At 39.1% G+C, this 22343-nt stretch overlaps 1 protein-coding gene across 2 annotated transcripts in view; it reads left to right on the top strand.

Moving 5' to 3' along the window:
* Positions 1–22343, top strand: part of SYT8 (synaptotagmin 8) — a 31832-nt gene that overhangs the window by 6397 nt on the left and 3092 nt on the right. For both annotated transcript variants that reach the window (XM_034416870.3, XM_034416868.3), the window contains exons 3-8: positions 4024–4184; positions 5383–5478; positions 6323–6490; positions 6952–7119; positions 20011–20128; positions 21406–21539. In XM_034416870.3, coding sequence (XP_034272761.1) covers positions 4024–4184; positions 5383–5478; positions 6323–6490; positions 6952–7119; positions 20011–20128; positions 21406–21539 — 845 coding nt within the window. The remainder of the gene's footprint in view (positions 1–4023; positions 4185–5382; positions 5479–6322; positions 6491–6951; positions 7120–20010; positions 20129–21405; positions 21540–22343) is intronic.

Raw genomic sequence — 22343 nt, 5'->3', positions numbered from 1 at the left:
AATCAATCATGTCTGGTTCTTGGAGTTCCGGGTGCGATTCAAGGTGTTAGTTATCACCTTTAAAGCGCTCCAGGGCTTAGGACCTGGGTACCTACGAGACCGTCTTTTGCCACCAATAGCCTCCCACCGACCAGTTCGTTCTCACAGGGAGGGACTACTCAGGGTACCGTCAGTCAAATTATGCCGACTGGCGACTCCCAGGGGGAGGGCCTTCTCTGTGAGGGCTCCAACCCTTTGGAATGAACTGCCCCCTGAGATACGAAATATCCCTGATCTCCGTGCTTTCCGCCGTGCCCTCAAAACCCTGATGTTCCAACAAGCGGGGCTAAACATATGAACATGTGAATGTTTCTAAAATGTTATCTAATTTTAGGTTCTATTTAATTGGGCCAAACTATGTTATAATAATAATTTTAATTAGCAATTTTATGTTGTTTGTGCATCTATATTTTTCTTGACTGTACACCGCCTTGAGTCCTACGGGAGAAAGGCGGGATAGAAATATAATAAATAAATAAATAAATAAATAAATAAATAAATAAATAAATAAATAAATAAATAAATAAATAAATAAATAAATATCCATGCAGTTTTCTTGACAAAGTTTTTCAGAAGTGGTTTACCATTATGTCCTTCCTAGGTGTGTGAGAGAGAGTCTGGTCCAAAGTCGCTCAGCTGGCTTCATGCCCAAGGCAGGATGAGAATTCAGTCTCCCAGTTTCTAGTCTGATGCCTTAACCTCTATACCAAAAACATTTACTAAAAAACATTTACTAAAAATACATTACTAAAAATACATTTACTAAAAAAAAAGATGACCATGAATGTAAGGCTTCCAAGGAACAGTGTGTATGTGTGTAGAATTTGCCTAGCTTCTTTACCTTGTTGATTTAACAGCGACCACCATCACTTGAAACTACGCCTATAAATTTCCCTACCACAAGAACCCTGGCCAATAAGTGGTTGCAGAATGTGTGTGTGTCCTCATTAAAAACCACCTTCCAGAAAAATAAGGCCCCATTGTCAAATTGATAAAAATTACCTAAAATACACATACTCCATTTCTAAATTTAATCCATCCTCCCAAATCTGGACATACCAATTTTTCTCATGTATACAAACTGCTCAAACACGCAAATACATGCCTGTATTTCTCCCCCCCCTTTTTTTTTACCCAGCAGAAGCAGCCACAAAGCAGAGGGGATACATGGGGAAGGATAGTTTATAGGGAAAATGTAGTTGTAGTGAGATGTGAAAGAAGGGATGGAAAAATGGATGAAAATGAGACAAGAACTGAATAGGAAAAAAAAGGAGGTGAGAACTTTGTTTAGGTATTACAAACAATGGTAAAAAATAACCGATATTCCCCTCTAAAACAGCAATTAATTTATGCTTTGCAACTGAGATGTCTGCAGCCACTTGTACCTGTTGATCTTTCTAGCTTCTTTTAGATTAGAGAAGACACCCTCAATTTTGAATTTTAAGATGATTTTACAAATATAAAAGTAGAGCATAACTGGTGATGTAGACACTGCTAAACAACTCCAATAACCCCTGAAAGCTTTTATTTAAAGTCCACTGCTCCTATATCAGCTCTATATTTGATAATAAGTCCTGGAGATTAGTATAGAGAAGAAAAAGAAGAGATAAATTGGCCCCATTTTGATACTCTTTTACATGGCCCTGAAGATCTGGTTTTGCCAATGGGACTGGGGAACCCAGTGTGAGATGGAGGCCATCAAGTGATTTATTGGATTGACTGATGGCTGTGGCCACGGGCGTGGGAGGTTATTGTTTTTTAATTGGTTTTTTTTTATATATATTGGTTTTTTGTCTTTGTAAGCTGCCTGGAGTCACTAAGAGTGAGTTGGGCAACCATATAAATGTTCATAAATGAATGTATGAATGAATTAATGAATGGTTGTCTATGGCTTTACATTACATTAAGCCATTATAGAATGAGACGTAAAGTGTCAGATGTGGTTCATCAATGTAACACAACCCATGGTTGATGAAACTACAGCCTGATTTGATGTATGAAAGTAGGCAGACTCATTAATGACATTAAAAAAAACCATTATTTGTAAACCCACTTTCATCAGATCATTTTAGCAACAGAAGAGGAGTCTTCCTTGTATGTTCCTAACATTCTACATAGCTGTTTATTCTAGAACATTATTCTGTTCTCTTATTCAAGGGAAATTAGTTGTCTGTTTAATTCTCATGGCAATACAAACATAATGCCTGGGAACCTTGCTGAGATTATAAAACGAGTCTTTAAAAATACTCCTGGACTGAACTCAAACTCTCCATTCTGAAACAATAGGATTGCTGGGAGAGCTTGCCAAACACACACACACACTCTCTCTCTCTTTTAAACACAATGAGTGAGAGTAAACATTTATCTCATCCTTTTTTTTGGTTCTAAAGGACAAAAATGTTTTATTAATGTGTATGAAAAGAAGAGCATTTAGTGTAGTCCCTGCCGTATCTGTTCATCATGACTCAAGGTGTCCAAGCCTAACTTCAGCACGTTCTTTGCTTCTGCAATCTTCCTCATTTATTCTTTTCTGTCCCATTTTTGCTTTCATGCTTCAGAGGTATTAAAATGCAGGCATTCATTGAGGATGACAATAAGATCTGCATTTTACAGAGAAATTGGAAAACTATGGGAAAGAAAAAAAGTCACCCCTACCAAACAGATGTCATGCATCAATAAGCTATTACCACAAATGTGTTTGTGCATGTCCTTTTTAATCTTTTGCTAATTGACTTTGGCATGATAAGATGAAGGAACAAATTATTTAGCTGTTGGGAAGGTGACATTAGATGAATAAACAAAAGTCTTCTTTAAAAAAACAACAAAAGGAACTGACTCAATAATTTACTATACCCTTTTGGCAAAGTGATTATAAGAATTAAAATATAATTTATGATAATTCCTACTATTGGTGTCCTTCCAGATGGGCTAGATTCTAATTCCTGACATGGTGAACGATATCAGTCAATAGGCATCTTAGCTGAGGGTATTGGAAATGGTAGTCTAATGTGGTCTGCTTCTGAATGCAGTTCTAGGTATTAGTTATGACCTTTAAAGTTCTTAATGTCATAGGTCCAGGCTATCTGATGAACCACCTCATCCCGCTGGGACAAGCCTGTCCTTCTTGTGCCAGCAGAGAGTGCCTACTTTAGATCCTATCAGTCAAAGAACTCTGGTTATTGAGATTCAGAAGAAGATCCGTCTCTGCTTCAGTGTCTGACCTTTGCAACATCTTACCCTCTAAACTAACATCTGCCCCTACCCTCCTATCCTTCCACAAAAGACCAGAGACCTGGCTCTGCAGGTTGACCTGGGTACCAAATGGGGGAGTTCCACATTGGAGGTGGCTGCTAGATTGATGGCAGACTGTACCCCCCCCCCCCCGCCTTTGCTCTCTGTTCTCCACCCATCCATCTTTTTGGTTATCATATTGATGTATTCTCGTTGTGTTCCTTTTTCGTTGTTTCTTTTATTGTTCTATTATCTTACTTCTGTTTACACTCCTTTCGTTTTCTTTTTTTTTAAATTATTGTAAGCTGGCAAGATAGGCAGCAAATAAATTTAACAAATCAATAAATCTTTGGTGGATACTAGGAAAGGCATTAATTGTTGTAAATGCTTAATTCTTTGACATAGCAGCCCCATCTATTTTGCAGATAATTATTATGATTTGCCTACATTTGGAAGTGATACTAGACCAGCGTCCCCCAACCTTTTGGGCACCAGGGACCAACTCCATGGAGAAAGGGTTTTCTGCGGACCGGAGGAGGTGTGGCTTTGCATGCTGCCTTCATCCCACGGATGGGGCTTCGCTTGTTTGCACAGATCGGTTGCTGGCATGCTGTGGACCAGTACCGGTCCATGGACTAGGGGTTGGGGACGGCTGTACTAGAGCCTCCAAATCTTTGTAACTTTCCAGAAAGAATTCCCTGATTTACATTACATGATTTCTTTCCTCTTTCTTGTCTCCTGCTGCGGAAACAGTACCCAGATGGGCTCTCATAGCAATTGCTGTAGCAGCAGGCTTAGTCCTGCTACTTTTCCTTATCTGTATCATCAAGTGCTGCTGCTGCAAGAAGAAACGCAAGAAGAAGGAGAAACTCAACTTAACAAACATTAATGGTGCCTCCACAACAGCCAGCTTGGTAGGTAACCTTGACTTTTAGGATGGAATAGCATTTTGATTTTTAAGTTCAAATTTCAAGAGGACTATAACCCCGGAGAACTTTCAATGAGTTCTCAGTTACAAAACTCCTTCTAGTCTTGAAGTACAAATGGTTTCTAGGCTTGAAATATAAATACACAGCAAAGTAGATAGGAAAACAAGATGGATACAATTCAACTGATCTCAGTAGGGGTTAAGCAAGAACTGGTAACCAGGCAGTGAAAAAAAATCAAACTGGTGGCCATGAATGCATAATCAAGCTTATGGTACTTGTTAAGAAAGGGGCAGAGCTTCAATTGTGCACTTGTATGTCATCTTGACTTTTTGATAATCTGTGTAGATGTCCCTGGTAGCTAAGTGATTGGGAACAGTTGATATGACACAGAAGCTCAGTTTTGGAGTATATTAATATCTTTGATAGATCACTTGTGAAATCATACACAGTTCTGATTTTTACTCCTTGGCTCCAAATACTTATTTCTTAGTACAGGTGATCCACAGTTAATGACCACTTGTTCAGTGACCATTCAATGATGGCACTGAATGAGGGTACTTATGACTGGTCCTCAGGGTCTGGCTGACACAGAGGGCAAACTGGGTGCTCAGCAACCAGCCCAGATTTCTGGCCAACACAGTGTCCCACAGTCATGTGATTACAATTTGCAATCTCTTCTTCTGCCTTCCCACAAGCAAAATCAATGGGGAACTGGCAGAAAATCAGAAGTTGTGGACATATGAGGTCCTCACAATCCATGAGGATTCACTTAACAATAATAACCAGGAATTGCCAGAACTGCTATCCCTAAGTGGTATCACCAAACACACTTTACAATTGCATCACTTAGAGATGGAAATTTCAGTCCCAATTACTGTTGTTAAAGACTACCTGTATTACATTTTCAAAGTACAATATTTTCATTGCTATTGATAAGACTTAATAGATTTTGAATTGGTTTTGTGTCTCCAAGAACTGAATATAATACAATAAACACCAGAGGATTGTTGTTATAGGGAAAAATAGAAGTGTGTGTGTGGGGTGGGGGGGACACACTGAGTTCCTGAATGTAAAATGGCATACAGTATATACGGTCAACCCAAAGTAAGTCATACTTCATAGATCATTTATTATATGAATTCCATTGAATGTTTGAATGAAAGGTGCTAATATTTTGATGTAGGTCCAACCTGATTTGGAAGACATTGAATGTGGACTGGAAGATGAGAAACGAGGACGGCTGCAATATTCCCTAGAATATGACTTCCGTGGCCAGGAGGTATATTTCACAAATCCCAGGGTGACAAATTTGCACTCCTTTTTTATTATTATAAAACAATATTAAATAGCAATACTTTTCCTTTCTGCATTTCACGTATTTGTTTTCATCTGTGTCACCCTTGTATGTTTTCCTTTACTCTACATTGATTCTTTCATCCAATGATGACCAATTTTAGAAAAGCTACCATCCTATTGGCAAATGCTGATAACCTGCGTAGCTTCTGGGTTCTTCCTATTCATTACTACTCCAACAAATTTGAGGCAGTGCCTAAGGCCTCAGTTGAACTATCCACCAGAACTTAAGGGAAAGTTGAAGCATTCACTGAAACCAATATGGGTCCAGTATTTTGATTGGTTGTGATTGCTCAATAGGACTTTGTTCCCTATGACGTTTGGGCAACACTAGCAAACAATCAGAGAATGATCAGATCATGGCAAAGGACTGATGGTGAAGTCTTGTACTAAGATCCTGTCACAACTGTCTGGGACAAAACAATAGATCTAACATGTAGCCAAGTGTATTTTGGACCTTCAGTGACTTAAGTCAATTCCATGACTTAATGCCATCTAGGCAAATTAAAGTTTCTCAAACCCAGTGACAGAATCTAGAAGTTTATTAAAGGATGTTGTTGTGCAGTAGGGAGACCAATACAGCAGAACAATCCAACTGTTTCCTAGAATCAAATTTCATCCAGAGAGTCTAATGTCACAACTTTTAAGAACATTACTTTTCTATTCTGGTTTGCTTGCCTACTCCATTTCTAGCCCAGGTCTACAGATTTGCAAACTTAATACACATTGTCCATTTCAAGACTTTCATATTTTTGAATTGATTCTCTAAGTTGAAGGTTAGAGTGAAGCAAGCAGCAGATCTAAAGGCCATGGACAGTGGGGGTACCTCTGATCCCTATGTGATTGCTTTCCTGACATCTGACATAAGGAAGAAGTACGAAACAAAGGTTCATCGTAAGACACTCAATCCTGTTTTCAACGAGAGCTTCATTTTTCAGGTAGGATGCAAGGCCCTCTGTAAGTTCATTGATCTGTTTCAATTCAGTTTGGTATTGTTAAAATTTAGTTTATAAGTTTGCAAAGATATTCATTAACAAATTTTTCATTGTTATTTCATGTTCTTGGTTAGCTTAATTGACTTTAGTATGATTTGTGATGTTGACTTTACAAACCCTGTCTTCCATTGAAATCACACCTTCTTTATTGTGGCACCTGATTTTGATAACCCCATTTCCTCTCCCCCCTGCACCTGAGATCCATACAGGTCCCAAGCTGTTGGAGAACCAATGTTGGAGAATCAATCTTGAGCAAAATGGATAGAACTTTTTGACTCCATTCTTACTTTGCAGGATGATTGTCCTGTATTGCTCAGATTCACTGCTTCATCATTTGAGAAGGACATGAGATTTCATCCATTGGTAGAAGTGAAATTGCCATTCCCTTTTTTCCTCTTCTCTAGGTCTCCCAAGCAGAGCTGACTGAAGCTATACTGGTCATGCAAGTGTATGATTTCAACCGCTTTTCCAAGCATGACATAATTGGTGAGGTGAGCCTGCCTCTTGTGGATGTGGACTTACAGCATGTAATGGAACAATGGCTTGATCTCTCTCCAGCTGGCAAGATAGAGGTACGTATCTCAGATGTGAGGGTGACAATTTTGTCTAATTTGGGTGATCTGGCATCTTATTCATTCAGGGCAAGGGAAGCAACTCTCAGCCCCATTTTTATGCAGTGGTGGGCTGCTGCCGGTTCAGACCAGTAGTTCTGACAATCAGCTGGCCCTGTCCACCCACACCCTATCCTGTCCTATATTTCCTTCTTTCTGGCTCAGCTGATTCGCACAGCACAGCTGATTTCCACACCTCTGCTGTTCTACTTACCGGGGCTGCCTTAGAAGGTAATCAGCTGAGCTTCAAATTGCTGTATTTTGAACCCTGGATTAGGTGTGTGCTCACAGAACCAGACGTTAAAGCGGTTGCAGCCCACCACTGTTTTTATGGGTCTAAAGCAGTGGTGGGTTTCTACTGGTTCACCCTTGTTCGGGCGAGCTGGTAGTGACGGCAGCGGAAGGCTCACCCACCCGGACGTCACCACGGACGCTCTGTGCATGCACAGAAGGTTCTGTGCATGTGCAGAAGCACTGCACACGAGCAAAGTAAGTGCGCACACACGCACGCACCCAATTCCGAACCGGTAGCGAAGGTTAGTGGAACCCACTACTGGTCTAAAGCTTTCCAAAGTTGTATCATATGAACATGGAAACAAATGGTTAGCCTTCAGCAGTATTGGTTGTCACTTCAGATACAACAGCAGTAAACTGAGAGTGATAAGCTGAATAATTATTTCATTTCAAATATTCAAAGGAAAAATAAGAAGCAAATAATTTAGATGCTTTCCTTATTAATCATCTCAACCTCTCAGTGCCAGACCTCTTGTGGACCCCCAGGCTGAAACAAAAATCCCCAAATAACTCTGACCCCAATCACAAAATACCTGCTCAGCTTTGATGCAAATAATTTAGATGCTTTCCTTATTAGTCATCTCACCCTCTCAGTGCCAGACCTCTTGTGGACCCCCAGGCTGGAAAATAAAAATCCCCAAATAACTCTGACCCCAATCACAAAATACCTGCTCAGCTTTGATGCAGAGACTGGAATAAATCTCACAAAAGTTCACGTGACATCATTATGAAACTCTGGAGCTAAGGAAGGAAAATGCTGACTGGTTCTATTTAACTGAAGAGTTAGATCTTGGTGCTGATTCTCTTGACCAGTCAAAAGTGTTCTTTCAAGCTTAATTATGCAGATTGTATCACTTAATTGTATTATATTAATTATATAGGAGTTGTTTCCCAAGCTGAAGGTTTTGTAAATTCTTCTGCATGTGGGGCATATGTTGCCAAAGGAAGGAAGGAAAGATCTTTTTTGAGGCACTATAATAGGATGTGTGGAAATTGAGGGGATTGTGCCCCCCACCAGATGTTGCTGAACTGCAATGCTCCATTGTTGGGCAACCTGGCTGAGATTGCTGAAACTACAGAGTACACAACGTTTAGCTGTCTCCCCTCCTTACCTGTAAGGTAAAGTTAGCAGCGGGATCATTTACTCAGTGTTTGTTTTCAGATTTGGCAATCCCTGTGAAAAGAGATTAGACTAAATTACTTTGTTATTCTGCTAGTAAAAGACAACAATAAAAAGGTTTTTTTTTTCCCAGGCAGGGAAAAATGGCTTTGTTGTTTGTTTTGTCCCTAATTTGTGAGCGTGTGAACCATTTTATTCTGTGTACTATTAGCTGCCTTGAGCACCATTGTTTGGTAGAGAGGCAGGGAATCAATACAATAATAGATCTGTTTAGTTCCTGTGGTGTGCAAAATATTGTAACACCCTGTTCAGATTGTAAACTTTGATAAATTCCCAAAAGAGCAGATGCTATCACAACCCTTGCATAGTATAATGTTAAATGCACCATCTTTCTACAAATTTAAATGCATTCTTAACACTTTATGCACAGTTGATTATAGATTCACAATAAGAACATTGTGACTATTGGCAGGTGCAGAAATTAATTTGATTTGATGCTATAGTTTTTACAGTACAGTGGTGAATAAGGCCCCTGAAGGTGATTGAGTCATTAAGTCTACAATTACAGAGGTGAAGAAAATTCCATTGGATATATAAACATTCTGAACCTTCAAATCTCTCAGGCTGTGATGTTTGTTTATTTTAATGGTCCTTGACTCTTCTAAAAGAGTTGTCTGAGTATTCAAAAATGGAGATAATTGTGTCTTACAAAGTAGGGGAATGCTAGCAATTTTAGCTGTGAGAAACATTGTGAGAGGAAAGCTACATGGAACTGTGGAAGTCCAGACTAGATCTGAAAAACCAAGAAAAATATCTGCTGGTACTACTTGAAAAGTTCTCAGATTTGCAAAAGAATACCCTCTGTGAATCACCTACTGAAAAGTTTAGCAACAGATAATATAGCACAATTAATACAACAAGACCAAAGACTCCTACAAGGGAAAACAGAAAACATTTCCAAAAATCACAAATAGAAACACTTGTACTTTGCTATACAAAACATTTAGAAACTCTTATTTCTGTCAAAGAAGATATTACAAAGTGTTCAAACTTTGCACCTACTATATTCATTGTTTTCATATTTTGAAGCTCTAAAGAACTGCACAATAGATACCTTGTGTTGAAATTGATAGAAAGATGCTGTGTTTAATTTTGCACAGTTTTGAGGTCGTGTCACCTTCTGTTCACTTAGGAAGTTATCAGTGTGTACAACTCGACCAGGATGCTGAAATTTTTATATGAAACTGCATAGCCTAGGTCCACATTTCAGCTCATCATAGTTTATTAAACTACTTATGACTTTCTAGATTGAGACATGGCTCACAAACTGCACATTATGGTTTGGAGCCATGGTGGCGCTGTGGTTAGAATGCAGTATTGCAGGCTAACTCTGAATTCTATTGCCAGGAGTTCGATCCTGACTGGCTCAAGGTTGACTCAGCCTTCTATCCTTCTGAGGTTGATAAAATGAGGAACCCAGATTGTTGGGGGCAATATGCTGACTTTGTAAACCACTTAGAAATGGCTGTAAAGCACTATGAAGCGATATATAAATCTAAGTGCTATTGCTATTGCTATGCTCTGTGAGCTAAGCCACTTAGAAAGAGTTGCTATTCTTATTATTATATTAAGCTAATGGGAATTGCATTCCAACTTCTGGAGGACATCATATTAGGAAGATACTGTAGATTTAATACTATTAAAATTCCTAAAAATAATTTGGAATATTCTGATAAAATTAGTTCTTAGTAGTAAGACATTCCATGCATGTTCAAACAACCACTTTTCTTTGCAAAAGACTCTTACTCGAAATCTGCTTTTTGAAGTAATCAAATTCTTCAAAGAGAGAAGAGGTTAGAGTAAGTTGATGTCATTAGGATGGTCAGTAATTATTATTTAATTATGTTAACTATATCTAATATTAATTTATTCATCGATATTAGATTTTATTTTTATTATTTGCCAAATGTTCATCTTTGGTAATAAAGTAGGCTATAATTCCAATAACTAAATAAATAACAAGGCTACATAAACAATGTAGTGGCAAGAAATTTACCCATTTTGTACCATTGGAGCAAAGCCAACTCATCACTTAATATCAGTCCACTTACGCAGTAAAGACTAAGAGGAGAGACATAAGCCATTTTTTTCAAAGTAAAGTTCTGCTTGCAATATGTACTTCTTGTTTTTGATCAATTATATAACCAATTACAAAATTGTTGTGACTGGCAAGTGTACCATACAGGTATCTAACTTACTGACTGCCTTGATCATCAACCATTTGAAATTGCGATAGCGTTGAAAAAATAGACTACTGACTGGTCCTCAAACTTGCTGCTGATGCAGTGTCGCTGTGTTTACACAGTTGTAATCTGGGCACTTTGCAACTGGGACATATTTATGACAGTTACGGTGCTCCAGGGCAGGGGTGAAATGTAAAATTTGTTACTACCGGATCTGTGGGCGTGGCTTGGTGGTGGTGGGGTGATGTGACTGGGTGGGCATGGCCAACTTCTTTTTTTAAAAAAAAAACTTTTCAAAGCATTTTTTCTAATGCTTTGAAAAGCCTCTCTGCCAATCAGGGAACTCAGCTGGGATCGTCAGAGACTTTTCAAAGCATTTTTTTTACCATCTCTTCGGCCAAGAGGTTGCAGAAAAAAATGCTTTGAAAAGCCTCTGATGATCCCAGCTGAGCTGCACGATCATCAGAGGCTTTTTTTTTTAACTTTTAAAAGCATTTTTTCATCGGAAGAGGTTGTAGAAAAAATGATTTTAAAAGTAAAAAAAAAAAAGCCTCTGATGATCGTGCGGCTCAGCTGGGCATAGTGGTGGTGGTGGGGCCACAAGGATTTTTGCTACTGGTTCTCCGAACCATCCGCCACCATCGCTACCTGGCCTGGCCTAACTCCCATCTTTTAAATTTTTAAATTTTTTAATTCGTGATTTTACAAATTGGGTGTTTTAATCTGTGTTTCGGCCGAAATATTTAATAATTTGTTCAGAAGCTGAGCTGATTTCATCCAAATCAGCTACAGGGTAACTGAAACCATAAGGCCAGGTTCTAATATATGAGAAATGTTGTGGATTAGTAAACAGTCTCTTTTCCCGTTTGCAAAAACTTCTGCCTTATTCTGTTTCCTATCTCCTAGGCCAGTCATGGCGAACCTTTTTGGCACCGAGTGCCAAAAAGGGAGCGCACATGTGCATGCACATGCGCATGGCACCAAGTGCCGATAAGGGAGCATTTCACGCGCATCCCTGTAAAGTCCCCCTCCCATATGTCTAACTGACATACCGTATGCAACTTCAAGTAAGACACAGAGGAGGGTGTACAAACAATTCATTTTATTTCTATTTTTTTTTGGAATGAGGGTGAAGACAAGTTTGTTTCTCCAGGATATAGTAAGACGTGTTTTTGTACTCCTTGTTCTGAAAGGTCAGAGAAGAAAATATTGCTTCTTGGCTTGTGGGCTGATCAAGTGCAATCCCTGTTCTTATTCTGTACCACCTTCAGACTGAGAAATTGGCATGTGTACGCAGTGGCAAGACGGGAGTGCCTTGAATCAAAGAAACTCCATTTCCTCTATTAAAATCCATATCAATAAGCCATCCCGTGCAGCATTTTCAGTGAAGCAGTCAATGAAAGTTTTTTTTCAATCTCCCAGCCTGACTCTCAAGTTTCCTTTAGCAGTTGAAACACTCTGCAGGAGAGTGTAAGAGAATGAAATAAGGATGAGGGATTCGAATGCAATGAAGAGCCTTGGTGGTGCAGCAGACTAAAGTACTGTTAAGTAATACCAGCTGCCTGCAATTACTGCAAGTTCAAATCTCACCATGCTCAAGGTTGACTCAGCCTTCCATCCTTTCGAGGTAGGTAAAATGAGGACCCGGATTGTGGGGGCAATAAGCTGACTTTGTATAAAAAAGAATACCGCTTGGGATGGGGCCAAAAAGCCCTACTAAGCAGGTATACACAAAAGTATGAAGGCTATTGCTTAAAAGCATTGTAAGCCGCCCTGAGTCTCCGGAGAAGGGCGGCATATAAATTGAACCAATAAATATATAAATAAAGAGTAGGATGGAGCATCAAGAAAACCCATCAGTCAATGGATCCAGAATATCTGCAAGCACACAATTCAATTCAATGTAAACCAAACCTTTAATGTCAGAGTACAACATGTGTACAATGAGATTGGCTGAACCTCCCTTCGTGCACCCCCCTAACCCAATACAACTTACAGTGAAAGACAGTAAAAGAAAAGAAAAATCCCTAACTCAGTGAATCCTACTAACAAACATACATTCCTACTGCACCATGTGAATTTATTGCACATCGCACCAGCCCTGCAAGTCAATCATACTATGTTGTTGTAAAGTTATTTTCCATTCAGAAGCCTGGCAGCTGACAGATAAAAACTGTTCTTCAGCCTATTTGTGCTGCCGCCTATACTTCTATATCTCCTTCCCGACGGTAGGAGAATAAAGAAGTGCTGACCAGGGTGTGAGTCGTCCGTGAGGATTTTCCTCACTCTCCTAAGGCAGCAAGCCCTAGTGATGTCGTCTAGTGATATCAGGGGACAGCCCATGATGTTTTGTGCTGTGCTCACCATCCTATGTAATGTCTTTCTATCCGCAGCTGTCTAGCTGGCATACCACACCGTAATGCAATGAGTGGACACCTTGGACACCACACATTGATGTCTTGAGCAGCTGCTGCTCCCTTTCATACTTCAACCATCTTGATTAGGCATAGAAATGTAGTTAAATTTTAACCTGTTATGAAAGAGCATTCTTACTGCTGGATAAAAGGATTATCCCACCCATCCGTGAGTCAGCTCAGAACAATGCTGGCGTAAAATTGGCTGCTCCTGTGGCTGGACCTAAGTGTTCTGTTCTGAGTCATTGACAAAAGGTGGTGCTTTGATTTCTGAACATGCCCTTTGATATAGACATGAATAATTGTCTGCTCCTACTTTGCTACTATTCATTTTCAGTATGTCACCAGCTACAGGGAAAAATACATGACTCAGGAGTCTTCAGGGTGGATTTAGGGGGACTCTAGAATAGAAAGTTTGCCTGCTTTTTGGGGTCCCGTCTTGGTATTTCTTATGTTTATCTTCATTTGCAATAAAAACACATTAAGAAGGAATAAAACAAATGTTAAAAACTAAAGGTACACACAACCAAGAAATAATCTAATTAATTGATAAATTATAATAGTGCAGCAGACCAAAGACATGTTCTAATATCATTCAACAAAGAAACAAAAAGAGATACAACCAAATCATATAATGATTGTACCTTTACATCATTAACACGCTAAGTCTATACTTTCTGATACATTCTTTAAGGGTCCAAAGTATTCAGAATGACCTCAGGACCAAAGCAACATTTTAAACATTTTTTAAAAAAGATTTGCATCTACTGATGTTCCATTATTGGTTATGCCAATTATTCATTCCGTAAATCATAAGGTCAGTTAATTTCAACTTCAAAAATATTTTTAAATTTCTGCTTTAGGTGCAAAATTGATTTGATTTCAGAATGGGCTCCATCAAATAATGATAGCATCTTGGTGCTTATTGGGGTGGCTTAGATATTTGTTTCATATTGAGCAATCAAAACATTTAAATTAGTTTATATTGCCAGAGTCATGTATTAGGGAAAGAAAATTCTATCTGAAGTTGTTGACATTCCTTTAAATAATCATTACAGAAATTAATTCAAAGTAATTATTTCAGAGCCTTATTATACTTTCCAATAGAAAGTCTTACCTCTTATGTTTACAGTAGACTTCTTCCATAAAATAAATATTCATGAGATTAGTGGATGGCCCCAAATATAGCTACTTGCTTGTAAACCAGGAAATGAAAGACTGTTTTTGCTATATGTCGCTGATTCAGATCATTGCTAAGATCTTAACAGAAATACATAACAACTTTCCAATAAAACTTGTAAAAGTTGATATTCAAATATAAATCATAACATAAATGTCTAGAGATATTTTTGAGACTCTGGTAAATTAAAACTCCTTTATCAAACATAATTTCAGTTTAGCCAGTAAAATTCCTGGTAGTTTATTTTCCCATATAAATTTCCTCAGTAGTCTTTTGATCTGAATAAAATAACTTTTTGGAATTAACAACAGTACATATCTTACAATATGCATCAATTAGGTAGTAATTCATTTTACTAACATTAAATTTAATGGATTTTAAATGCATCCAGTAGCCACTGGAATCTTACTTTTAATATTCAATATATTAATTTCCACATATTGTGAGATTTTTAAAATTATAGAAACCAAAATATTTAATATATTCTGTATAAATTATAAAGCCCAACAATTTACCTGTTTATAAATCAGATTCCAAAGAAAGTAAATTAGATTGTCCCAATTAATCTTATAATTTGAATATTTAGCATTAATCAAGTGAGGCAATAAGTTAGAATATTTATACAATATTGTCCAAATATCAGCAATATGTAAAATAATTAAATTCTGAATCTAAATAGCATGGCATATGCCAGTGTAATACCAGTAATATTATAAGATTGCCTGAGAATAATTGTTAATGGCTCAAGAATTAGGTCATAAACCAATAGAGCAATTGGGCATCATGACAGCTGCCATATTATAACTCATCTGATAACTCAACTAGTCTAAAAATTAAAAATGTTACTTCACTTGCTATTAGTTTGAATAATAAATTTCAATCTATTTAATAAAAGAAGTTGGGAATCCATACCTACACACACAAGTTCCTCTCACTTAAAAAAAAATTACATTTTTTTTAAAAAAATTGATTTATATGCCGCCCTTCTCGGGAGACTCAGGGCGGCTTACAATGCGTTAAGCAATAGCCTTCATACTTTTGTATATTTATACAAAGTCAGCTTATTGCCCCCACAAACTGGGTCCTCATTTAACCTACCTTAGAAAGGATGGAAGGCTGAGTCAACCTTGAGCCTGGTAAGATTCGAACCTGCAGTAATTGCAGGCAGCTGGGTTAATAACAGGGTGCTTTAAACCACTGTACTACCAAGGCTCCAAGATATGAGTAAACTACCAAGTTTACTCATATCTAAAGCTTTTTCAACATCCAAAAACATTAATACATCAGAATCCAATTTATCTTGAGCTATATCATGAGTGTAAATTATCTGATACTGTCTGGTTTTGAAAAATCCAGACCGAGTTGGATGAATTATTCATGGTGAGATTCTCTGAAATCATCTAGACAAAAAGCAATAAATATTCTTGCATCTACCGTATCAATTTATAAATTGTACAAAATTCAAAATCTTTACCTGCTTTTAAAATTAGTGGTGTAGAAGACATAAAAAGACAAAGACAATTTACTGGATTTAAGTAATTCATTATAGACCTCTGACAATAATGGCTCAACAAATCTACAAAACATTTATAGTTATACCATTGGACAGAAAAGCTGTCCACTGCAACTTTCACATTTTATCTCCAATATGTCTTGCAGTTTCAAAGATACCTTCCAAGATATCCATAGACTCCTGTGATAATGGTTGGATAGCAATCTCTTTTTGTTGTTAGTTGCAAAGTCATGTCCGACCCATCGTGACCCCACGGACAATGTTCCTCCAGGCCTTCCTCACCTCTACCATCCTCTGGAGTCCATTTAAGCTCACGCCTACTGCTTCAGTGACTCCATCCAGCCACCTCGTTCTCTGTCATCCCGTTCTTCTTTTGCCCTCAGTCTTTCCCAGCATTAGGCTCTTCTCTAGTGAGTCCTTCCTTCTCATTAGGTGGCCAAAGTATTTGAGTTTCATCTTCAGGATCTGGCCTTCTCAAGAGCAGTCAGGGTTGATCTCCTCTAGGACTGACCAATTTGATTGCCTTGCAGTCCAAGGAACTCTCAGGAGTCTTAAGCAATCTCTTAAAGTTACCCTATTATTATATTTAAATAATGTAATATAGAGACTCAGGATTTGAGAGATTTGAAAGTTTAGATTCTATAAGGTGGGAGAACTGAAACTGTCTACTTGATTTTGGAAGGAAGAAGGCCTGAGACCAACCAATACAGGAAAGATAGCAAATGAGCATAAACTCACACTTCCACTCTTTTCTCAGTGAAATAGTGTTCTCTTTTTCCTCTACATTGTTCAAAGCCTGAATAGATATAAAAGGAAGTCAGGAAATAAAGAAGGCATTTACAAAAGCTGAGGGAGAAATGACTGAGGTGGAGGTCATTCATAAGCATAGAGATGATTATGAGATGTTGATGCTTCCAACACTCCCAAAGCGCACCGTTTCTAGGTACCTCTAGCTTCCTGATTTATCTTTCAAGATGAAACATTTTACATGTATCAAAGCTGTTCTTGAATGCTATTGGATTAAAGGGAAAATTTTTACTATTATACCAATGTAATTAATGATAGCTGATGCCTATCTCCACCATTAGTGAGGGAGAAGATAAGGGCAACACCATGGAGACGAGGCCCAAACTACATTAATGTCCACTCCCTTTATAATAAGGGATTATAAACAGTCACATCTAAATTAGTGGAAAACGAAACATTTAGAAAGGGTTCAATAAATAATGGATTCTTTGTCTATTGTAGTATATATCAAATCAAGTTTGGTCTCTCTTGATCATCAACATAGGCTGTTTGAAGACATCTCATTTGAATTCAGCATATGTTGATAGCAGATGTTATTATATCTTTGGAGACAGATTGTTTTTCTTCCTCTTGAAATCCATTTTAATCAAAAGATGGTGAACATCAATTTTCCAAGATAGAAAGAAGCACATTTCATTCCCTCAGCTCATTAAAAGAATTGGGTTGCTATTGTTGATCATCAGTGGGATTATGGAAGGATACAAATCTCAGAAATAAATAAATAAAAATAAGTATGCTTGGTTATGAGCATGCTAACTTGATAGCACCTTGACATCTGTGAGACAATTCTAATAGTTTTATTACTGATGTAGAGATGGAATATCCCCTAGAGGGCACTATTAGCAGTTATATTACCAGGGAACTGATAATATCTCAGGCTGAATATGAATGGTTAATGAAGTTTGTATGTTGAGGCCATTGAGTAGTAATGTTACGTTTTGTTTAAGAAAACCATATTCACTTTGGGATCAATTGCCCAGAGCATGGGTTTTATTATCCATACTCTGGGCAATTTATTGATGTGCAACACAGGCAGTTGCTCATGGTGATGAATGGTTGAAGCTTGTGATATTACAAATTGAGAACTTTGTATGGGGTATGTTTATGTGTGTGTCTACACACACACACACACACACACATTCCTATTCAATGAATTGACATGCAATTGATTGGATTCATAACAGTGGTGGGTTGCTACTGATTCACACCGGATTGGGCGAACCAGTAGCGGCAGTGGCAGGAGGCTCCACCCACCCGCCTGGACGCTTCTGTGCATGCGCAGAAGTGCCACGTGTGCAAGCACCAGTGCGCACATGAGAAAACCGGTAGCAATAGGATTTGGAACCTGCCCCTGATTCATAATAATGGTTTTATATATCAAGCTATATGATGTAATTTCATTGATTATTTCTCATGCAGTGTAAAAATAGCCATTGTAGTTGGTCAATATGGTTTATGCTTTAATAGCATATAAGAAAGCAGCCCTTTATGTCTTATTCAACAATTAATGATTAAAACAAACTCCTAGATCAGTGCAGTATGTGAACCTAACACATTCACTTTGAAGGATAAAAAAAATGGGAAATCCTTTTTTTAAACAGATATTTGGACAGACCATTGGAATAGAAACAATATTTTTCAAATTATATCTAGGTTCCCCTCCAAGGAGCAATGTTTTCAATTAATACAGTGTAATGTTGGAGGTTTTTGATCAGATCACTCTTTTCCCGTGTGTATGGTGTTTCAGGGAAATAAAACTACTTTCCCATCTCATTTTATAAAGTTGCCAGTTTGGAAAATGCCAGTTGCCAGTGATACTAATAGCATCCATACAAGGATGGGACTGAGGGATGTGAATGGGAGAAATGGTTCAAGGATAGGCTTAAACCACCTCTTCCCTGCTACTATTGCTTCACTTTAAGGTGGAACCCTGTGCTGACATTTGAAATCAGCAGAAGGCTGCTTGAAAGGATTTGCCTATGAACTTAAGCAGAGCACTGAAACAATATAAGTGATTTAAGCAGAAGGACATCCCATTTAAAACACTGCTCCTAGCCAAAACAAAATAATAATAATATAATTGTTGTGGATTCAGAGGATGAATGCAAGCAGACGTTCACTACATTTGATTTAAAACCTAGATTTGAGGGGTCCTTGGTGCTCTCTGAACTGATGATATTACCTAATTAGGGTAATGAAACATTTGCAAGAAAATAAGCAAGCTCAGAGAGCACCAAGGACCCCTCATTTCAACCCTGAGCTACAAATATTCTCCTTTATTGAAACCTAGATTTGTTAAGAACTACAGAAAAGCCTCACCTTTTCTACCTATAGAGCAGGGGTGGGTTCTACTTACCTTTACTACCGGTTTGCATCGTGGCTACACGCATGCTCTTCTGCGCATGCGCAGATCACTTATGATGACATCCGGGTCAGTGGGAGGAGCCTTGCGCCAGTTTACTATCGGTTCTTGCGAACCGGTCCGAACCGTGGGCAACCCCACCACTGCTACAAAGCAGTGGTGGGTTGCTACCGGTTCGCCTCAGATCGGACGAACCGGTAGCAGCAGCGGGAGGCTCTGCCCACCCACCCGGATGCGTCTGTGCATGGGTAGAAGCTTCTGCGCATGTGCAGAAGCATTGCGGAAGCTTGCAAGTTCGCACGAGCGAACTGGTAGCAAACTAAATTGAAACCCACTACTGCTACAGAGAGGGAAACCCAAGAGGAGGAGGAGGAGGAGAACATTCCTTTTGTCTCTTAAGCACAGAGACTTGTTTCAGTATCAACAAGATACATGAGCGAGACACACGGGGCAGCATGTTGAAGACACTCCACTTCCTATTTCTGGCCATTAGTTCTAGGTGTCCAATGGCTCATGGATGCAAATAAACAATGTCAACATCTTTATTAAAGACTGGATCATTGGCATCATCCATCATACATTGCTTGGCTGAAGTTGAATTTGCCTAAGTTTAAACAAAAACCAATGGTTTTTTAAAAAAAGAATTAGGGTTGTTACAGCAGAAAATAGTTTGGTGCATATTAAGTTGGTGCATATTAAGAATACTTTCACCTCTGTGGTGTCAATGGCATAGTTCTCCATTTTTCTGGGCTTAGAAAAATGATTTCTGGAGCAACAATAATTGTTTCAAAGTATTCCTCAGAGTGTTCCTATTTTAGCGCTATGTTAGAAGGACTATTGGCTTCATCCCTTTATCTTTTCTCAGTATATCAGTCTGGCTTCTCCTGTGGTTTTTTTTTTTTTTTTTGGTTTCTCACAGCAAGAGCACCTTGGAGAAATCTGCTTCTCACTGCGATATGTCCCCAGTACCAGCAAATTAACGGTAGTTATCTTGGAAGCCAAAAAGCTCAAGGTTATGGATGCAGATGGATTATCAGGTATGAAGGACAGATTCCTAAGACTCATTGTGGAGAGCAGAGGAACGTCATGCTGATTTAGAGCCTGTTAATGCATGTTGCTGAAATGGATCCCAGAGTCCTATTATATTTTGAATCTCTTGTCTAAAGCACGGGTGTCAAACTTGCTGTGTCACATTGCCATCATGTAATGTTTCGTGACATTTTTCCCATTGGTGGAGCTGGGGTGGGCATGGCCTGCGTGTGACGTATCTGGCCAGCGGGCTGCCAGTTTGACACATGTGAAGGCCCATATTAGCTCTCTTGATTTGAATTACTGCTGATCTTGGCAGCAGGGAAGATACAACATGGCATGGATCTCTGTTGTAAGAGCTACAATCCTCTCTTGCATCATGAAAGCTGGGTGAGTTTGTCATAGCTGCTGTTATTGCTATCACAGTGCTTTAGAAGAGAGCTAGGAGAACTGTATTAGTCTAGGGTAACCAAAAATCAGAAGGAATCTGATTTTCTGGCTAACACATTTAATTAAAACATAAGAGCTTTTATGAGCTGTAGTTCATTTCATCAGAGGCATAAGTGGATCTACGTACCTGATGAAATGAGCTGCAGGTTAGAAAAGCTGATGCCTTTTCATAAAATTTGTTACGTTAGAAAAGAAGGGCTAACGGATTCCTCCTGAACACCGGAACCAAAGGAGATTACTGTTATTTTTGTAAGAGCCATAGTGATGGAGTGGTTAGAATGCAGTATTGCAGGCTAAATCTGCCAACTGTCAGCAGTTCAATTCAATTCAAGGTTGACTCAGCCTTCCATCCTTCCGAGGTCAGTAAAATGATTGTTGGGGGCAATATACTGACTCTGTAAGCTGCCTAGAGAGGGCCGCAAAGCACTGTGAAGCAGTAATTGAGTCTAACTGCTATTGCTATTGTTTCTTTTGTTTAAGAAAGGGGAACCATATAACATTTGAATAATATGATTTGTTTTGGTTGTGAAAGCTGGTGGGGATGAATTACATTTTTCTCCCAAAAACTCACAACAGCATTAAAGTCTCATGGTGACCTTTACAGGAAGATCAGTTGTTTTGTTGTTTTTTCCTCCAAGCCAAATACCTAGTCAACCTACAAGGCTGCTGGCAGAACCACCAAGCTTTATAATAAAGCAGCTAATATTTGAGTTAGGAGTTTTTCATGGAGATCTAAAAGGCTGCAATATGGTGTTGAGGAACACTTTAATGTCTGGGGAAAATTCTTTTCAGATTAAATTGCCTCAACTGTTCTTTGCTTTACTTTCCACGCCAGACCCATATGTCAAAGTGCAACTTATTCTGAACAAAAAGAAATGGAAGAAAAAGAAGACAACGGTGAAGAAAAACACATTGAGCCCCTATTTCAATGAAGCTTTTGTTTTTGAAGTGCCTTTCAACTTGATCCAGGTAGGCCCAGTAGAAGCCATTTCATAGCAGAACCAGGTTACTGGAGAACGAAATAATCTCTAGAACAGCGGTCACCAACTGGTGGTCTGTGGACCACAAGTGGTCTGAGAGAGAATTTTGGTGGTCCGCAGAAAAATTATTTGCATTTTTTTATATTGCACTAAAATCAGGGATCCTCAAATTATGGCCCCTGGGCCAGATACGGGCAATGAACGTTTGTATTGCTGCAGAGAGTCTCCCCCTTTGGGGTCTTCTTGTGTGGGTCAGAGGGGGGCAGAAATTCCAACTTGGGGTCAGCTTCAGTCTCCTGGTGCAGGGCTTTGGGCGAAGGCTGGAGGAAAGCACCGCTGGTGGCGAAGAACCAAAGGGCCTTGTTCCAGTGGGACTGCATCATGGCCTGGAAGTGGCTGACCATCTCAGCCCTCTGAGCCTCCAGGCACCGGTACCTGGCCTTGCACTCCCACAGGTCTTCCCTCTGCTTGGAAGCCTATGCTCATAGTCCTCAGTGAGGTGCTTCTGCTGAGCCTCCTTCTCGGTCAGATTCAATTTGAACTGAGCCAGCTGTTTTGCCAACTCTTTCTCATGGTGGCTGCTTAGCTTCAACAACTGCTTCCTGTTGGGGCCCTAAGAAGCCTGGGTGGAGAGGTGAAGAGTGGCTGGCAGGGGAGGGGTGAGTAGAGGCTGGTGAGGTGCCCCTTGATGTGAGTGACACAAGTTGGCCATCGAGTTGGCCATGCCAACCCAGTCACATAACCCCCTAGCCACACCCACCCAGCCGGTCATTAGGCAGATCATATTAGTGGT

The sequence above is a fragment of the Pantherophis guttatus genome, chromosome 1, assembly GCF_059756535.1.
Source record: "Pantherophis guttatus breed Tessera chromosome 1, ASM5975653v1, whole genome shotgun sequence".
NCBI lineage: Eukaryota > Metazoa > Chordata > Lepidosauria > Squamata > Colubridae > Pantherophis > Pantherophis guttatus.
Note: the sequence above shows the minus strand (reverse complement) of the source record. Positions and strands in the feature narration are given on the sequence as shown.